At 49.9% G+C, this 16,662-nt stretch overlaps 1 protein-coding gene across 5 annotated transcripts in view; it reads right to left on the minus strand.

Moving 5' to 3' along the window:
• COP1 (COP1 E3 ubiquitin ligase) overlaps positions 1-6,116 on the minus strand; it is a 128,838-nt gene extending 122,722 nt beyond the window's left edge. For all 5 annotated transcript variants that reach the window (XM_051625047.1, XM_051625045.1, XM_051625046.1 and 2 more), the window contains exon 1: positions 5,528-6,116. In XM_051625047.1, the coding sequence (XP_051481007.1) occupies positions 5,528-5,865 (338 nt within the window). In that variant the 5' untranslated portion in view covers positions 5,866-6,116. The remainder of the gene's footprint in view (positions 1-5,527) is intronic.
• Positions 6,117-16,662: the final 10,546 nt, after the last annotated feature.

Genomic DNA, 16,662 nt, shown 5'->3' on the forward strand with positions numbered 1-16,662 from the left:
TCATAAGACAGAGGAAAGCAGATGGAAACAAGGGCTTCAGTTTTTTCCAAGAGTAGTTAGTGATCAAAGCACAGCCAGCTCTCTGGGAGGGGTCACCAAGGACCAAGCAGGAAGCTTGAAGAGGAGGATGTACAAGCAAACAGTGCTCCATGAAACTTGAGCAAGACAAGAGACACAGGGACTCTGTGGGACAGGTAATGGAAGCAAGCTGTCTCCTCATCAAGGGGCTGTGAAACATGTGAAAGGAAAATGAAACAAAAATGAAAGCAGAGGAGATATGCATCTTGCATCCTGTGACTCCCATGGCTGCTATCCCTGCCAGCTGTTAAGATATGCTGCCACATACACATTCATCTTCAGGCCTTGGTCAGCTATCTGGCAAGATGCTGTGAGCAGCAACATCACAGTTCTGCACCTAATAAATGTAGTCAGCTGTGTCACAAGCTTCACCTTGCTGTCAAGCCCTGATACATCCAAATGCTCTCCTCTTACTCCCCCAAGTCCTCACCAATCTCAGTTCAGAGAGGTTTTCACCAGCACTTGTCTTCAGAAACAGCTTCCTCCCACCTTCTGCCAAACAGACAGTTCCCACAGAATAAGCTGTTAATAAACTGTTTACTTTTGAAAAGCACAATTCTTTTTTAAGCCAAGATCAAAAACCTCAAACTTAGGCAAAATAAACAATGTTTGGCTGAGAAGGGCAAGTGAGTACCTTGACTTCTCCCCTTGTTAGCACTCCACAGAAGTCTGTCCTCCTTCCTGTCAACTATTTTAGAAGATACTAGTATTGGTTACCTCATAAGGCACATAAAAAGAGGAAGAAGGAACACCTCTGTGGTCCCTGCCAATGCAATCCCCCTCTGAAAGGCCAAACTGGAAAACATGGATGCCCTGAAAGGTTTGTCCAACCTCACATACAAATCAGATTGTCTTAAATATTCCCAAGCCACCAATCCTGTTGTTCAAAAGAAGCCTCCAAAGTAACTAGCATGCATCTGCCCCTCCCTCCACGTGGCAGACCCTCTTCTGCACATTGTCTTCAGCAACAACAGCTTCAGGAGTTCAAGTCACTGTTTCCAACTTAGAAATGAATTAGCTTCAAGGCACTGTTTAGTCAGTATAAATTATGACCAAGCTTCACCAAAGGTGGATTAATAGGAGGAGAATTAGACACCTCTGAAGTCTATTAGATGGCCTTTAAAAAAAGTGAAAGCCTTCTGGTCATATGAGTGTCTGAGGCTGGTTTCTCCTCAGTGGTGATAAACAGCTTAACTTCTCCATCTTCTTCTAGTCATGCCATGTAACATGGTCCCACTCTCTGTATCAGATTAAAATCTGCTACTCTCCACAGGATGAGCTGTGGTCTTTCCTAATGCTCTGCCTCCAAAAAGTGTAGCCATCAAGGCTGTAATGCTCCTCAGTCTGCAATAGAACACCACAAACTAGAGCTAAGATTACCTCCTAACACGACACTCACCCAAGACCATTGTTCCCAAACTACTTCTTCTTCATACCAGCTTGACTGGAGAAGTGACAGAACCAAAAATAGTTAAGAAAGCAATCAGAGCCAGCAAATGTAGCCATCCAGTGCCAGGGTCAGAGTTAACAGAGCCTCAAGTTCCCATTAAGAACTCTTTCCCTTGAAATGCTCAGTGATTTACCAGTGGAAACAAGATTGATGTCTTTTAATACTTACTGAAGCCAGGCTGGCTGTAACACATGAAAGTTGCTATGCATCAGTTGGTTTAAGTTCATCTAACAGAGAGGGAAGGTTAAAAAAAAAGCAGTGGAGTGATGGGGACATGAGCCATACTATGGCTTGTAATATGCACTGAAATTGAGAAGCACAGGTGTACTGAAATCAAGGCTTCTCTGCATGAGAAAGCTCTTACCCTCTCTTTGTCTTGGGCAGGTAGAAAGGATGCAAATTACTTCAGCCAGCCAAAAATGTCACTGTTCTTCACCAGATACTGATGCCTTATTCACTAAACAATTATTTTCCCAGCACTGCAGAGGCTTACCATTCTTTCTCTAAGGTAGACCTCAAACATCTTAAACATTATTTTAACTAAGTTCAGGCCTCTTAGGTTTTGGCAGCTGTTTTCAAGGCACCTCTCAAGAGTGCTCCTGTCACCCTGCTGCTACCCAAACCCCTGGCTGAAGTGGTCACCATAGAATTTAAACACATTTCAAATTCCCTTCTGCTCTCCAGCAAACAAGACCCATGACAGTTTCTCCTTCCTATTCTGCTCCTCTTTGGTATGAGCAGGGAGCAGGACTTGCTGCAGGCTCTGTCCTTCAGGCAGAAGGTGGCTGGGTGAAAGATCACTCTCACTACTATCTACTCAATAGCTCTAATATAAGAATAGATTCTAAAACTATCATTGTACATGGTATGTAAGCAGCTCCCTGTGTTTTTGGCTTGTGATCTCCAGTGTCAATCCATACTTTTCCTCATTTAAAGGGGTTTGCCAAATCACAAACACTTCAAGAGCTACACTCAGCCCATGCCTGACACTCCCAGGTAGCCACTTGAGGAAAGAACTATTTAAAAACCCATGAACCTGCAAGTCCAACTTTAAATGTGGCACACAGCCCTTTCCACAGCCCAGTGTGTTGGGTGTACCTCTCCAGGCTGGTGTGTAACAGTACCTCTTCCATGTGTACTTAATCCTGCCAGAGCTCAGAAACAAGGACTGGTAGGAAGCAGCCACTGAAAAGACAGCCTTCAGCAGGATCCCCCCCATCCAGGGAGCAAAGCAGACAGGAACTGGTTTTAAAGAGGCCTAGTCAACCACTAACTGGGAGGGTTAGTGTAAGGTGTAGGAAAACCATAAGCAGTTACATTGCTGGATAGGAGAAAATCCTCCAACTAGAGAACCACCTCTCAGGTATTCTCCAGGTCTGACTACAGGAGCAGCAAAAATTACCTTTAAATTCTACATCCTGTACTAAGAGAAACAAATTATAGTAAAGTTCTCCAGTAAATCAGACCTATTTGCTTTCCTGGGCTAGAGCTACAAATTTCCAGGCAGAAGCTGATAGCTACCACAAACAGTAAACACTTGCAAACTCCTGAGAGAACACTTGCTAAACATTTCACAACCCAGACTAGCTGCATCTGCCAACACTCATGTGAAAGCCTAGGCCTCACACTGCTGGGATGGCACTTTCAGAAGACAGGCAGGGAGGCTGCCTGCATTAACACCATTTACAGGATTTCCACTTGCACCTTGATGTTTGAAACTCACCCCAACTTCTTCACTTGTTCCCACCTTCAGTCTAGTAGAGGCCGACTCTACTACTGAGTTCCCAGTTGTTGCTAATTACTAGGAGCTCACAGCACATTAAATTATCAGAAAAATTATCACACATTCCCTGCAGCTGGCAGCATCTTGAAAGTGTCCTTCTGGGAAAAAAACCCCACATCATATGGAAAACTTCAACTTCTCAGACTGAGATATCCAAAGCTTGTTTAAATAAACGATTTAAACCTGTACAAACACACTTGTCTTCTCGGACTCTCCAGAGTTGCCCAGTTGAGTCTATTTCTGTACTACAAAACTGTTTTGGTAACATAAAAAAAGGGGAGTACTATAACTTGAAGCTGTTGTTAATATAAGCAACAAGCCCTACAGCCCACAGAAACACACAGCAGAGAAGAAAACAGGTCATTTAACTACAATCATGTCTACTCTTAAAGCATCTGACCTGCACTTCAATATAGCCAAGGTGACTCTTGTCAATACCAAAGAAAGGGGGGACAAGGAAAGACATTTTGCCTTGATTACTACTACTCAAGTTTATTTTCTCCTCTCACATGTTCAGCCAGCAGCACTCCTGAATAAGGGGAAAACAGCATGTTCTCCTTCAAACATGCACCTGCAGAGTAAGAACCAGGAAACTCAGCTTTTTGAACTGTCTTAAAATACCTCAAGTGGCCTATAAACTTGTTGAGTGTAGTTTCCCTTCAAACACCCTCATTTCAACAACAGACAACAAGAGGGGCACAGTCCTTCATAATCAAATTATCCCCCCTGACCAACAGCAACACAATCATCTCCCCCAAACAAGTGCCCTTAACTCGATACAACACGGTTTATCTTTCAGCCAGGGCAGGACAACAGCAGATTACAGCTGTCCTCTCACCCCAATTCTGCTACTGAGCAAACAACTACTTACAGTAATAAGTAGTAACCTTTTATTATTGCTTCTTACTAGTAGAAGAAGTAGTTTTTCTCTGCCACTAACTTTTTCGCAGCTTTATGTTCTCACTTCAGTTGCAGGGATATTTCCCATCTAGAGTTTACAAAGCTGTGAAGTCAAGTCTACAGGTTTTCAAGACAATACTTGGCCTGTGGAGATACCAGACATCCAACCTTCACCTCATCCAACCCCAACCTGTAAGCCAGAGCTGTCAAAGTCATCCTGGAAGCTGTGCCCCATTTGTTGGCTTGTTTTTTTTGTTTGTTTCTACTGTTTCTTTCTGATCCATGGCTTTCCTGCAACTCAAGCTCCTTTCCAGTATCTCCTTACTGTCTCTCTCAGGTGTAAGCACTTACCCTGCTTTCTGTTCTCACATTTTAAGTACATCCAACCAGCAATTAAAAAAATCAAACCTCCCCCTTATGTTAGGAGGCTTGAAACTCATTAGCAACAGGCTCTTTGTAAAACTGCAAATTGCCAAGAGTTCTCCAACCACACATCATGAAGGGCCTCACTCTGCCACCTCTGCTGAAAGGGTATTTCCAGCCACAGGCTGCAGCTTTGGCCAAGCATGAGAAGGACAGCACTGACCAGCTTCAAGAAAAATCTTCATCCCATCATCGCCGAAACTCCCCACTCATCTGGTTTGAGGTGCCAGACTGACACAAACCTTATTGCTGTTTCAAGCTGGCCCACCTTTCCTAGCAAGGGAGGCAAAGCCACGCTAGCTTTACCGGATCCATCAACGACCATGAGATTCCTCAGATCCCTGACCCGCAGGAGCACAAAACCCTCTGCTGGCTACTCTTCCAGAGGGGGAGCAGGGCAGTGCGAGGGCTCTGGTGGGTGAGGTGACCCCTCCGGAGCCCAGAGCCCCTCCAGCCCCTGCCTGGGAGAGCAGGACATCTGCTTGCCATGTCAACACGTTATGTGGAAACACCTGGGGCGGGGGGGGGTTGCTGCTCCGTTCCGGTAAGTCGGGCTGCTCCGGAGCTGTACCCAAGGAGGAACCTGCTGGGAATAACCTGATTTGGCTTGAAAACAGAGAAGTTGAGAGCAACGCTGCGACCCAGGGCCCGAAAGCAAACAGAAGAAACCCCCCCCAAAAAAAAAAAAGCTGCAACCCCTCCAGGGCGGTCAGCCCAACAAGCGGCTCTTCCCCCAGCAACCAACCCCCGAAGTGCCGCTGCCGGCTCCTCCGTCCTCCCGCCGGTATTTCACACCCCCGGGGCCACCGAGCCGGGCACGGCGGTGCCCCCGGGGGGGCTTCTTCCCCACCCCCCCCCCACCCCCCACTCCCCTCCCCCCCGATTGCCCTCACCAGACGAAATCGTTGCTCTTGTCCTCGTAGGAGTTGATCAGCCCGTTGCAGAGCGGGGTGAGCAGCGGCCTCTTCCTGCCTCCTCCTCCTCCTCCTCCTCCTCCTCCCGCCGAGGAGCCGGGCCCGCCGCCGGGCCGCGCCGCCAGCCGGGCCAGCCCCGCGCCCGAGCCCGACACGGCGGCCGCCACCAGCACAGGCCGCGCCGCCGCGCTGCCCGAGGAGGACGAGCCCGGCGCCATGGCCGCCGAGGAGGAGGAAGAGGAAGAGGAGGAAGAAGAGGAGGAGGCGGCCGGGGTGGCGGCGGGCGGCGCGGCGGGGTGCGGGCGGCTGCCCGACATGCCGAGGCCGGGGCCGGGCGGGGAAGCGGGGCCGAGGGTTGTGGGGGGGGTGGGGGGGGTGGGGGGGGTAGCGGCCTCAGCGCATCCCCGCGCCGCCGGGAGCCACCGCGTCGGTTCTTAGAAGGAAGAAAAAAAAAAAAAAACACAACCCCAACGAACCGACAACAAAACACCCCCCCCCGGGAGGAAAAATTAATAATAATAATAAATAATAGAAAGGAAGAGCGCGCCCGCCCGCGTTGGTTCCAGCTTTATTGACAGGCGGGCGGGCCGCCGCGCATGCGCGGGGCGGGGCCGCGCTGCCCGGGGGCGGGGCGGGGCGGGGCGTGGGGGGGGTTGGGGGGGCCCCCCCGCAGCATCGCCTGAGGAGCGGGGAGGTGGGCGGGGTCTGCGTGGTGGGCGGGGGGGGTGGAGGGGTCCTTCCTCAGAAGGGGGAAGGCTGGCGGGGTCTTTGCTTAGGGGGGGGAAGGCTGGGAGGGTGTCTCTCAGAAGGGGGAAGGCTGGCAGGGTGTCCTTCAGAGGGGGAAGGCTGGCAGGTCTCTCCTTAGAGGGTCAAGGCTGCTGTGCTGCCTCTCAGAGACAGTCCCTGTCCACTCCGACCCCTCAGCACCACCTCTCAGAAGGGGGAAGGCTGGCAGGGTGTCCCCTCAGAAGGGGGCAAGGCTGGCAGGTCTCCCCTCAGAAGGGGGAAGGCTGCTGCGCTGCCTCTCAGAGACGGTCCCTGTCCACTCCGACCCCTCATTACCACCCCTCGGAAAGGGGGAAGGCTGGCAGGGTGTCCCTCAGAAGGGGGAAGGCTGGCAGGGTGTCCCTCAGAAGGGGGAAGGCTGGCAGGTCTCCCCTCAGAAGGGGGAAGGCTGGCAGGGTGTCCCTCAGAAGGGGGAAGGCTGGCAGGTCTCCCCTCAGAAGGGGGAAGGCTGCTGCGCTGCCTCTCAGAGACAGTCCCTGGCCACTCCGACCCCCCAGCACCACCTCAGCACCACCCCTCAGAAGGGGGAAGGCTGGCAGGGTGTCCCTCAGAAGGGGGAAGGCTGGCAGGGTCTCCCTCAGAAGGGGGAAAGGCTGCTGTGCTGTCTCTCAGAGACAGTCCCTGTCCACTCCGACCCCTCAGCACCACCCCTCAGAACGGGCAAGGCTGGCAGGGTCTCCCCTCAGAAGGGGGAAGGCTGGCAGGGTGTCCCTCAGACGGGGGAAGGCTGGCAGAGTGTCCCTCAGAAGGGGGAAGGCTGGCAGGTCTCCCCTTAGAGGGGGCAAGGCTGGCAGGGTCTCCCCTCAGAAGGGGCAAGGCTGGCAGGGTGTCCCTCAGAGGAGGAAGGCTGGCAGGTCTCTCCTTAGAGGGTCAAGGCTGCTGTGCTGCCTCTCAGAGACAGTCCCTGTCCACTCCGACCCCTCAGCACCACCTCAGCACCACCCCTCAGAAGGGGGAAGGCTGGCAGGGTCTCCCTGAGCTTTGCCCCGAGTATCACACGTTATCCAAGCCCCACTGAAAGATCTCCAGCAATGAGTTAAAGCATCTTTCTCCGGGCTTGAGCAGGGTCTCTCGGACTGCCTGGGCAGGTGGATGCCACCAACCAGGCCCCCCGGGGGTGTTCCTCTCTCCCTGCAGCAGCCCGTGGGTTTACAGAAAGGGGCACAGCGCTTTCTGCACAGCTTCGCCCATAAACTGTTAACGAGGGATGCACCAAAGATACTTTGGGCATTAAGGGAAATGTTGACCCCAAGTCCCAGACTTTTGCAAGCCAGACTGAAGGGCTGAGGAGTTACAAGAACCTGTCAGCTTTTCAGCTTGTCCAGAAGCATCACAGAGAGGTGACTGGTGCTTCCTTCCATTTCTCCTCAGACAACTGATAGACACTGCCCGCTTTGCCTTGAGTAACTGTATTGTCAGCAGTCAGCTTTACCTGTCTAGGGTTAAAGAGTGGTGAAACTCCAGGGCATTCCCCGAGGATGGTAATCCTAAACCCAGGTATGGGAAAACGCCCAGAGAGATCAACTCTGCAGCACTGCCTCCCAGTGCAGGCAGCAGAGCCAGCCCTCAGCCGGCTCTCAAACCAGTATGAGAGCTGGTAAAACTGGTCTGAGAGAGGGAAAAAAAAAAAAAAAAGGTGGCTTCAGGTAGGCAGTGTTGGTCAGGAGAGCTCTCTGGGTGGCAGGGATGGATGGTGGATCACAAATGTCCCAAAGGGAGGGCAGGGAAAATCATAGCTCTTGTTTTGTCCTGGAGATGCTGCTGCACGTGGAGACCTGTGGAGCTCTCCTGCTCTCCCCCCTCAACTGTGCTGGAACACCTTCAGTGTTTGCCTCTATGTATTTACCCCTAATGCTGAAAAAAAGAAACCAAACAAGACAGTCAGCAAAACAAAGTCAGCTTTCTTTTCAGATCCAGGTCAGCAGTCTTACCTCTACAAGCTGACATCTGACATTATAGTCACTCCTATGATTTAACACTTTGTTGCTGCTATTAGCAAGTTACCTTTTATATAGTTTTTGGGATCATTTTTTGGTGGTTTGTTTTTTTAGCCATTGAGTTCCCCTGCTTTCTTCAGGTCTCAGGACTAACCCCGTAAAGACACGGATTCCCCTTGTTTTCAGTGGGATCAAAAGTGTCTAAATACCTTTCTTGGAGTCTGACTGTTGATGTCTGTGTATATTTATTTCCTACTGCAAAGAGAAAGGAAAGCATATTTTTTCTGTCTTCCAGAGGGACCAAAATCTATCAGTATCAGTGTCTGCAATGGACTTTCAGGTTTCCAAGGGAAGAATACAGTAGTAGCAAGCAGTAGTATTGGCAATAGGACATCTATGTGCTTCATGTGTTCTGAAATACTGGCTGGTCCTTGAAAAGCCTTGCTTGTCTTTGATGGCATTACTGACTGTGCTTCATGCAGTAAAAATGACACAGGTAAAAAAAAAATGATAAAAAAAATCAAGTATTTGCCCACTTATATGTAACTGGCCTTCATAGCAACACCTCCATGCACGGGCCTGGCAGGGATTGTGGCCCCCAGCACCTTCAGCACCAAAGAACTGACTCCCTAGTAGGATATGATGACAAGCTCTTGGAGGCCCTTGAAGCAAAGACCTTCTCTCCACTGCCCCAACACATACTGAACAGCCTCTGTCTTCAGGAGATATTTCTCTCCTGGGGTTTCCTTGCATTACCAGTTCCAAGATCAGTGCATGCAGCCTAAGGGAAGATTAGGTGCTACTTCCCAGAGATACCTGTGCATTTTAAAGGGGTGAAGGACACGGATAAGGTCTCCTGGTTTTGAAGTTCACCACAGCTGGAGCAGTGGCACATCAGTTGTCTTCCAGTCCCTGTGAGCATGAAATGAGCCCTAAGAATTAATTTGCTACTGCACAAGCATCAACAGTGCTGCTATTAGACTCAATGTCAGGGGTACAAGAGTGAAACATGATAGATTAGCTGTAAGAACTTTGTCTCCTCCAGCCAGCATTGTGCCAGTTGCTTACACTGCCTTGGGTCTGGGATCCTGGGCTGTGTGTTGAAGCACAGCTCTGGGTTCAGGACAGAGGGGACAGTCCTGGTGGCAGGAATGCCTGTACCCTCCATCGGCCTGATCCTGGCTGCTTCTGTGGGCACCTTCCCCCTCATCCTCCTCTCAGTGGGGGCTGGAGCTCCTGACCCTCATGTGGCAAACTCTTCCTAGTGTCCTGTTCAGGTTCAAACTTGCCCCTAAGGGACTGCTTGTGTTTCCTCACTTTATTTGAGTATTACCCTTGTGTTTCTTCTTAAAGAAGATATTATGCCTCTCTGCCTTTGAAGGTGTGTGGAGCACAGCAAGGCAAGCACCTCCTACCCTGTAAACACAACCTGTTCTTGACTGGCCTGAAAGCTGGGCTGAAAACAGATTATTTACTCTGGGATAAGCAGCTATATCTGCTAGTGATTCCTTTATGTGAAGACAGTGCTACTGCTGACAGATTTTCGTTTTGGAAGACTGACCGTAGGAATCTGCTCTTACTTTTCTGTATTTTCCAGGCTCCAAAGGCACACACTGATGGTGTCTCAAAGAGCAAAGTATTAGTTCTGATCCCGTGCAAGGAGGGATGACACACTAACCCTGACATTTAAGGAAGGAAGAGACGAGTACTCTCTATAGCTTAATAGCCATGTATGCTCTGCTCTTCTGGGGGCATAAATCCTACTTATTATGAGCCCCGAGTCTGTGACTTTTTTGACTGCAGCTCCATTTACCTGTGCCACAGGCAGCTGCAGTTGTGATGCCCAGTGATAGCACAGCCACAGAAATCATTAAGGATGATCTCCATGAATCACCACGCAGGGAGACTGCGACTTTTTCCATGCAGAGTGACATGTGGGCCAGGTGTTTGGGGAAAGTGACAGTCACCTCCTGGGCTCTGCTCCTGACTGCTGCTGACTCATTAGGAAAATTATTCCTGCTTCTCTTTCTGAGCTGGTTGCCACTACCTAATTTCCACTGGGTCCGTTAGTCTGTTCAGGAGCACAGCAAACCCTGTTAGGAACTGCCACCCTGGCTTGGGAGTTGCTGTTCCCAAGGTCATTAACGAGCTTTACTAATAATCATTGCATTAACCTTCCAGCTAACCAGTGACAGAAATGCCATTTCTCCCATTTTATAGCTGAGAAAAATGAGGCATAGACAGATTCATCACCCGGTTACAGAGTCAATGGGAATTCTTATTACTCCATAGATCTGAAAATCAGGCTCTCAGCAACTTCTCCTGAAGCCAACCTGAACGGAAGCTATCCAGGAGACCCAGTCCCTGCCCAGCAGGTAGAATCCCTCCTCTGTTTACTGGGAGAAACCTGGACTCATCTCTCTGAGTTTCAGTTCAGACACAGAGAGACGTGGGGGGTCTGGAGGGCACGGTGAGCTGGGGGCAGAGCTCAGGGCCCCCCTGCCTTTTTTTAATTTTGAATTTCTTTTCTAGTTCAACAGTGCAGAAGCAAGTAGTGCTGGGAGGGAGGGAGCTGGGGTTGTTTAGCCTGGAGGAGACTTGGAGGGACCTTCTCACTCTCTTCAACTACCTGAAGGGAGGTTGTAGTCAGGTGGGGTCTGGGCTCTTTTTCCAGGCAACTAGTGACAGGATGAGAGGGCCTGGCCTGAATCTCCTCCAGGGGAGGTTTAGGTTGGATATTAGGAAGTGCCTCCTCATAGAGAGGGTGATTAGACACTGGGATGGACTGCCCAGGGAAATGGTGGTGGCACCATCCCTGGATGGGGTCAAGGAAAGGCTGGATGTGGCACTTAGTGCCATGGCCTAGCTGATGTGGTGCTGTTGGTCACAGGTTGGACTTGATGATCGTAAAGGTCTTTTCCAGCCTTGGTGATTCTGTGATTCTGTGATCTGTTGTAGTTAGGATTATACAGCACTATTAAAAAAATGATTGTTTCAATGCTTCTTAACAACCTCTTTGCCACTCCCAGGTACAATTTTATGCATCAGCCTCAGCCTTACTCCAAGCTGGTGTAGAGTGTTTGGCAAAAGTGTTTTAACCATTTTCAGAAATGAAGAATTACCAAAATAAAAGATTAACATTTACTGCTGTGTTTATAAAGCACTGATCTTTTAAAGCAAGGGGAAGAAAAAAAAAAAAGCTTATCTGGGAGAGGTGTCATCTCTTCACTGCCAACTACATCATTCAGCTTTTGTGAAGAGGTATTTGGCTTCATTGAACTAAACTGAGGTTAAAGTCATACTGTCATACTGAAATATTGTCTCCAAAGTATCCAGGCACTAGAGACCCAAAGAGAAATGCATGTGCAACTGCTGCTTCAATGTGTGTGCACTGAAGTACAGCTGCAGAGAAGCCTGACTGAATTTCTGACCTACACAAGCAGAAATGCCTGCTTCACTGCTCAGAATTATGAAATTCCCTTTGCAGGGGGAAAAAAAGAAGATATCCATCTTGCTATTAAACACCACACTGCAGCTCATGTGCCCGGGGTAGAGTGAAGGTTCCCTTATGGCACGTCCTTTCGCTCTGAGAGTCTTTGACCTTGTATTCAGAGTGGGCTTTCTAGGCAACCATTAACTACACCCTCTGCTTGCTGTAGGCAGGGCTGGTGCTGGTTTCTGTCTCACACAGGCTGGGCCCATCTTCAGTCTGAGCACCCCTAGGTCAGTGCTGGGACACTGCCAGAGCTGTCTGGTCCTCCTGCAGTGCAGCTGCAAGGCTCAGCCCTTCCTTACCCCACTCATAATAACACCCCCCAGATCTGGACAAACTCAGCCCCCCTGCTTTTGCACCCACTCTTGGCTCATCCTAAATACATCCATGTCCATTCCTTGTGTAGCTGTACTAATCATCACTTTAATAAAGATTTATTTTGCATCTCTGTCCAGGGTGATTGTTTTCCCCACAATACGTGATTGACCTCGATGTACTTTATGTGCCCTTATAGTGCTGAACAAGTTGCCCAGAGAAGCTGTGCCTGCCACATCCCTGGAGGTGTTCAAGGCCAGGTTGGATGGGGCCTTGCACACACTGAAAGCACCACAGAGCAACGTGGCTCAAGCAAACGCCAGATCTAGGCAGTCAGGGCTGCCAGGAAACATCAGCTCTTGCAAACCATGCAGGAAATTCTAACAAGTGACAACAGGTGACATTTGCTGCCCATAAATGAGGCAGATCATAGGAGACAGAAGAGATTGAAGAACATGCTAATGCTCAAAAAAAACCCCAATTGTGAGCCACTAAATATAATCAATGGAATCAGAGGATGTTTTGGGTTTGAAGGGACCTCAAAGATTATCTAGTTCCAACCCCCCTGCCATGGGCAGGGACACCTTTCACCAGACCAGGTTGCTCAAGGCCCCAGTCCTCTACATCTCCCCCCATATGAACATGGAGGGGAGCAAAGTCCTTGCTTAGTGCCAGGTTTGGAAGCAGATTCCCCTGAAGAGTAAGTAGCCACCAGCTCTGTCACTGCCCCAGGATCTGACCCTCAGCAGACAAATAGGGGAGAGGCAGGAAAAAAAGAGGGGTGGCATGTGAAACTCTGCCCCACAGGCAGCATCGTGCAGCTGACAGGAGCCTGAAGGCACCAAAAAGCCTCAATTGCCTTGAGCAGCCTCACCTGGGACCTCCACCCACACACCTTCTGCTCATTGGCCCAGGCACTGTATTTAAGATCAGGCCAGGGCTTCTTTTCTTCTTTGGGATGTTGTGCAGTGGCTGGTGTCTCTTCCATGTTCTAGGCTATGACTGGACCTAACAGGTAGCTAGTCTCCAGTCCTGCCTCATCTTCTGCTATCTCTGAATGGACCTAGGACCTGATTCCTTTGCTGTGTCTTGGAGTGTTGGTGGAACCTGTTGCCATCACCCAGCCCTGCCTGCTGTGTTCAGGCTGTGCCTGTCTTGGTGAGTGGTGTGCTGGGGTCACTCTGGGCTACTGGCCTGTCCCTCAGCCTTGGGCAGCCCTTTGTTCCCTGATGGTAGCAACTGCAGATGTGCCTGTGCCCTGACTGCTTCCCTGGCCTGGCCAAACCTTTGCTAAGCTGGGTGGATGGCAGGTCACAGCAGCTGGTACTGCAAAGACTGCCCCAAAAGCATCAGCTGCTTCATTTGGATAAGCTGGTAGATGGCTGGTGGTAGTTGCTTGTTTTCCTTTGTTACCTGGTTCCTTTTTTAAATGAGGACTTTTAGAAAAGTGTTTTGGGGCTGTGTTTCCCCCCCTGTTGAGCTGCTGCAGCATCCCTGCACTGCTCTTGTCCCCCCAGCTTGGCCTGCTGTGGCCAAGGGGCTGCCTGGGGAAGCTGCCCTTCCTGTGACAACCTTCAGCCCGGGAGCTGAGGATGCCTCCCTCTGAAATACTTAAGTAGCATCAGGGGGGATCAGCTGCTGTCGGGGAAAACCCCCAGGGCTGGGGATGGTTTTGGGAGCCACCTGCTTCTCACTACCACCTCTGACCATCAGAGGGCAAGCTCAGCCCAGGCGAGGATGCTCCGTCCCCGGTTGCTGCAGCCTGCTGCTGCCCAGACCCCTCTCTGCCAGGGCTGCTGCTGCTGGCAGGTAATGACGAAGGAAACGGAGGCCATTTACCGTCCGCCTCGCAGGGAACAGATTCAGCTTCCCATTTCTGCCTGCTGCCAGGAAGGGCTCGTCTCACTGCTTCCCTTGGGAGCAAACCTTTTGTTGCAGCAACGCCCCAGCTTGCAGCGAGCGGCGAGGATGATGCTGTCAGCTCCAATTCAGGTCAGTTTAACACAGCAGAGATTCCCAGAGAGCAGCAGATTTCTGTTTTTACATCCCAAATACACTATAACCTTCCCCAGCCTCCTCCTCCTCCAGTGGAAATTGCGTTTATGGCTGGGAATAGACTTTGAGCAGCACGTGGAGAAGTTGTGCTGGCTGGTGCTTGCTTTCTGTGTGGTATCTTGCAGCTCTCCAGAGCCACTAGTGAGCATGGCTGCACACCCCCAGCAGAACCAGTGGCATTAAGGAAACCTCTACGGGCGTGGTGGCCCTCAAATGCTTCAGGTGCGTCCTAGGAGCAAAGCAAACCGTGCTGCTGCAGCTCCAACCTCCACGAGGAGCCCCCGTGTGCTGGCATGCGGTCCCTGCTGCCAACTCAAGACCCTCCATGCTTCTCAGAGCAATCGGTGGGGATTTACATCTTGCCAGCTCCCCCCTTTTGCTTCTTCCAATGAATCTCAGTCTTAGTTCACACCCCCCTCATTGCCCAGAGTCTTCCATGAAAAAGCCTGAGGCTGGAGAGCTTTTCAGAAGGGAATAATGAACCAGACGCTTTCCCGGTGTGTCCCTTTGTTTTTACAGCCCTGGGTCTCCCCTGAGGACAGAGAGCCCTTTGTACTGCATGGGGTCCCCTTACAAAAAAGGGGCTTGTGAACAGAGCATCCTCCCATTGGGTACCACATCAAACTGAGTGGGTTTTTTTTTTCCACCTGCCCTCCTAGGCACAGCCAGTGTAAAAGCCCTTTCTGCACACGGGGGATGAAGCCAATAGCTTTAACCTTGGAGACATGTGGATGGAGGTTTGCTCAGTGCCATCCTGCTGCCAACCCTCTCTCTAGCTGAAGAGTAAGTAAAGAGTTAACCTGGTTGTCATCTTCTCCCCTGCCCGGTTGATACTTGGAGCAAAGCCACATTTCATTCTCTAGATGGCCAATAATTGAATAAACTCTGCATCTTGAGTGAATTTAAAACCAAGACAGGAGCTCTCCCCACCAGAAGTCAATATGCTTTCTCTAGCAGGGATTTTCGTCTGGAGTTAATGCTGCAACCACCTTTTCCAGGGGCTGAGGACATGCTTGTGAGCTGTCAATTTTGTCTGATCTGGGGCTTTAAATCTAAGGCTCTGTGTGCACAAAGATTCCTATTCCCTGCTAAGGGTGAAATCTAGGGCCACAGCCTCCAAAGGTCTTAAAACTGTTACCCCTTAAGTAACTTGCTGATGATTTGGTGTTGTCCAGGATCCTTGCCCAGGTAACATGGGGAAAGAAACAGGGCTGCTGCACACACTGCTCAGGTGCCTGACTCTGCTTAGATCATAGTATGGATGGAAGGAAGCAGTGTGATGTAAGTAATTAACACCATGCTAATTAAATATTTGGTACTTCTCATGTACCCTTGCAATAAATCACTCAGTTTCAGGTGGCAAATTCACTGGCACTTGGTACATGAGTATACCATGGACCTAAAGAAAGCTGTCTCCTGCAAAGTTGACTGGTGATTTATTGAGCTGTTTAAGATATATTTGCTTTGGTCCTTTTTTTTTTGTACTCACTTTTCACAGATATCCAACCACATGCCTTTGTGTCTGGGAACCAGCAGCTTTTTGGCATGTGTTCATTTTGCAAACAGGGGCATTCACACCAGAAATGCTGCCCTAGGATGTCATAGCCACCCAGTGGGTAGACTGAGATGCTCGTGCAATCTGTGCCCCATCAGGAGTACCTGGCACAGCTTGAGTTTCAAACTTTGCTGAACAAAATAATTGCATGGAGCTGTTTGCTGTCAATCTGCTGACTGCATGTTATTAATAGGAGAGATGGAGTGAATAATTAGGACTAATGATTAAATTAGAGAAAGTTGTCATCTCTTGGTGAATGGCTTGCAGAGAGAGGCAGTGCTCAACAATTAAACTGATAGGCAAAAATGATTCATTTCTCTTTGCAAACATACTCTACATTATGCCACTACATAACCACCCACACCTGGCCCAATGCTGAGGCTTCAGCTTCTCCCAGCCCCATTTTGGCACTCGAGCTGGTGTGATGTGATTGCCAGAGGTGCTGGGCATCCCCTGTCCCACTGAGCTTCCCTACTAGGCTTTGGAGCTGGACATCTTTAGGAAAGCAGAGGCATCCATCTAAAGTCTAAATAGTGGTCTGAGGATCATAGAATGGTTGGGGTGGGAAGGACCTTAAAGATCACCTAATCACTTTTGCACTAGATCAAGTTGCTCCAAACCCCATCCAACCTGGCCTTGAACACTTCCAGTGATGTGGCATCCAAAGCTTCTCTGGGCAACCTGGGCCAGTGTTTCACAACCTTCTTTGTGAGAAATTTCTTCCTTGTATTTCCCCTCTTCTAGTTTAAAGCTCTTAATGGTTCTATCGCTACAGGCCCTGGTAAAAAAAGTCTCCATTTTTCTTTTAAGCCCCCTTTAAATACTGAAAGGCCTCAATAAGGTCTTCCTGGAGCCTTCTCTCTTTCAGGCTGAACAACACAAACTCAGCCTGCCTTCAGAGAAGAGTTGCTCCCATCCTTGGGTTGTTTTGGTGGCCTTCTAAAGGGTCCATGTCTGCCTTGTCCTGGGGACC

The sequence above is a fragment of the Apus apus genome, chromosome 7 (genome assembly GCF_020740795.1).
Source record: "Apus apus isolate bApuApu2 chromosome 7, bApuApu2.pri.cur, whole genome shotgun sequence".
Lineage (NCBI taxonomy): Eukaryota > Metazoa > Chordata > Aves > Apodiformes > Apodidae > Apus > Apus apus.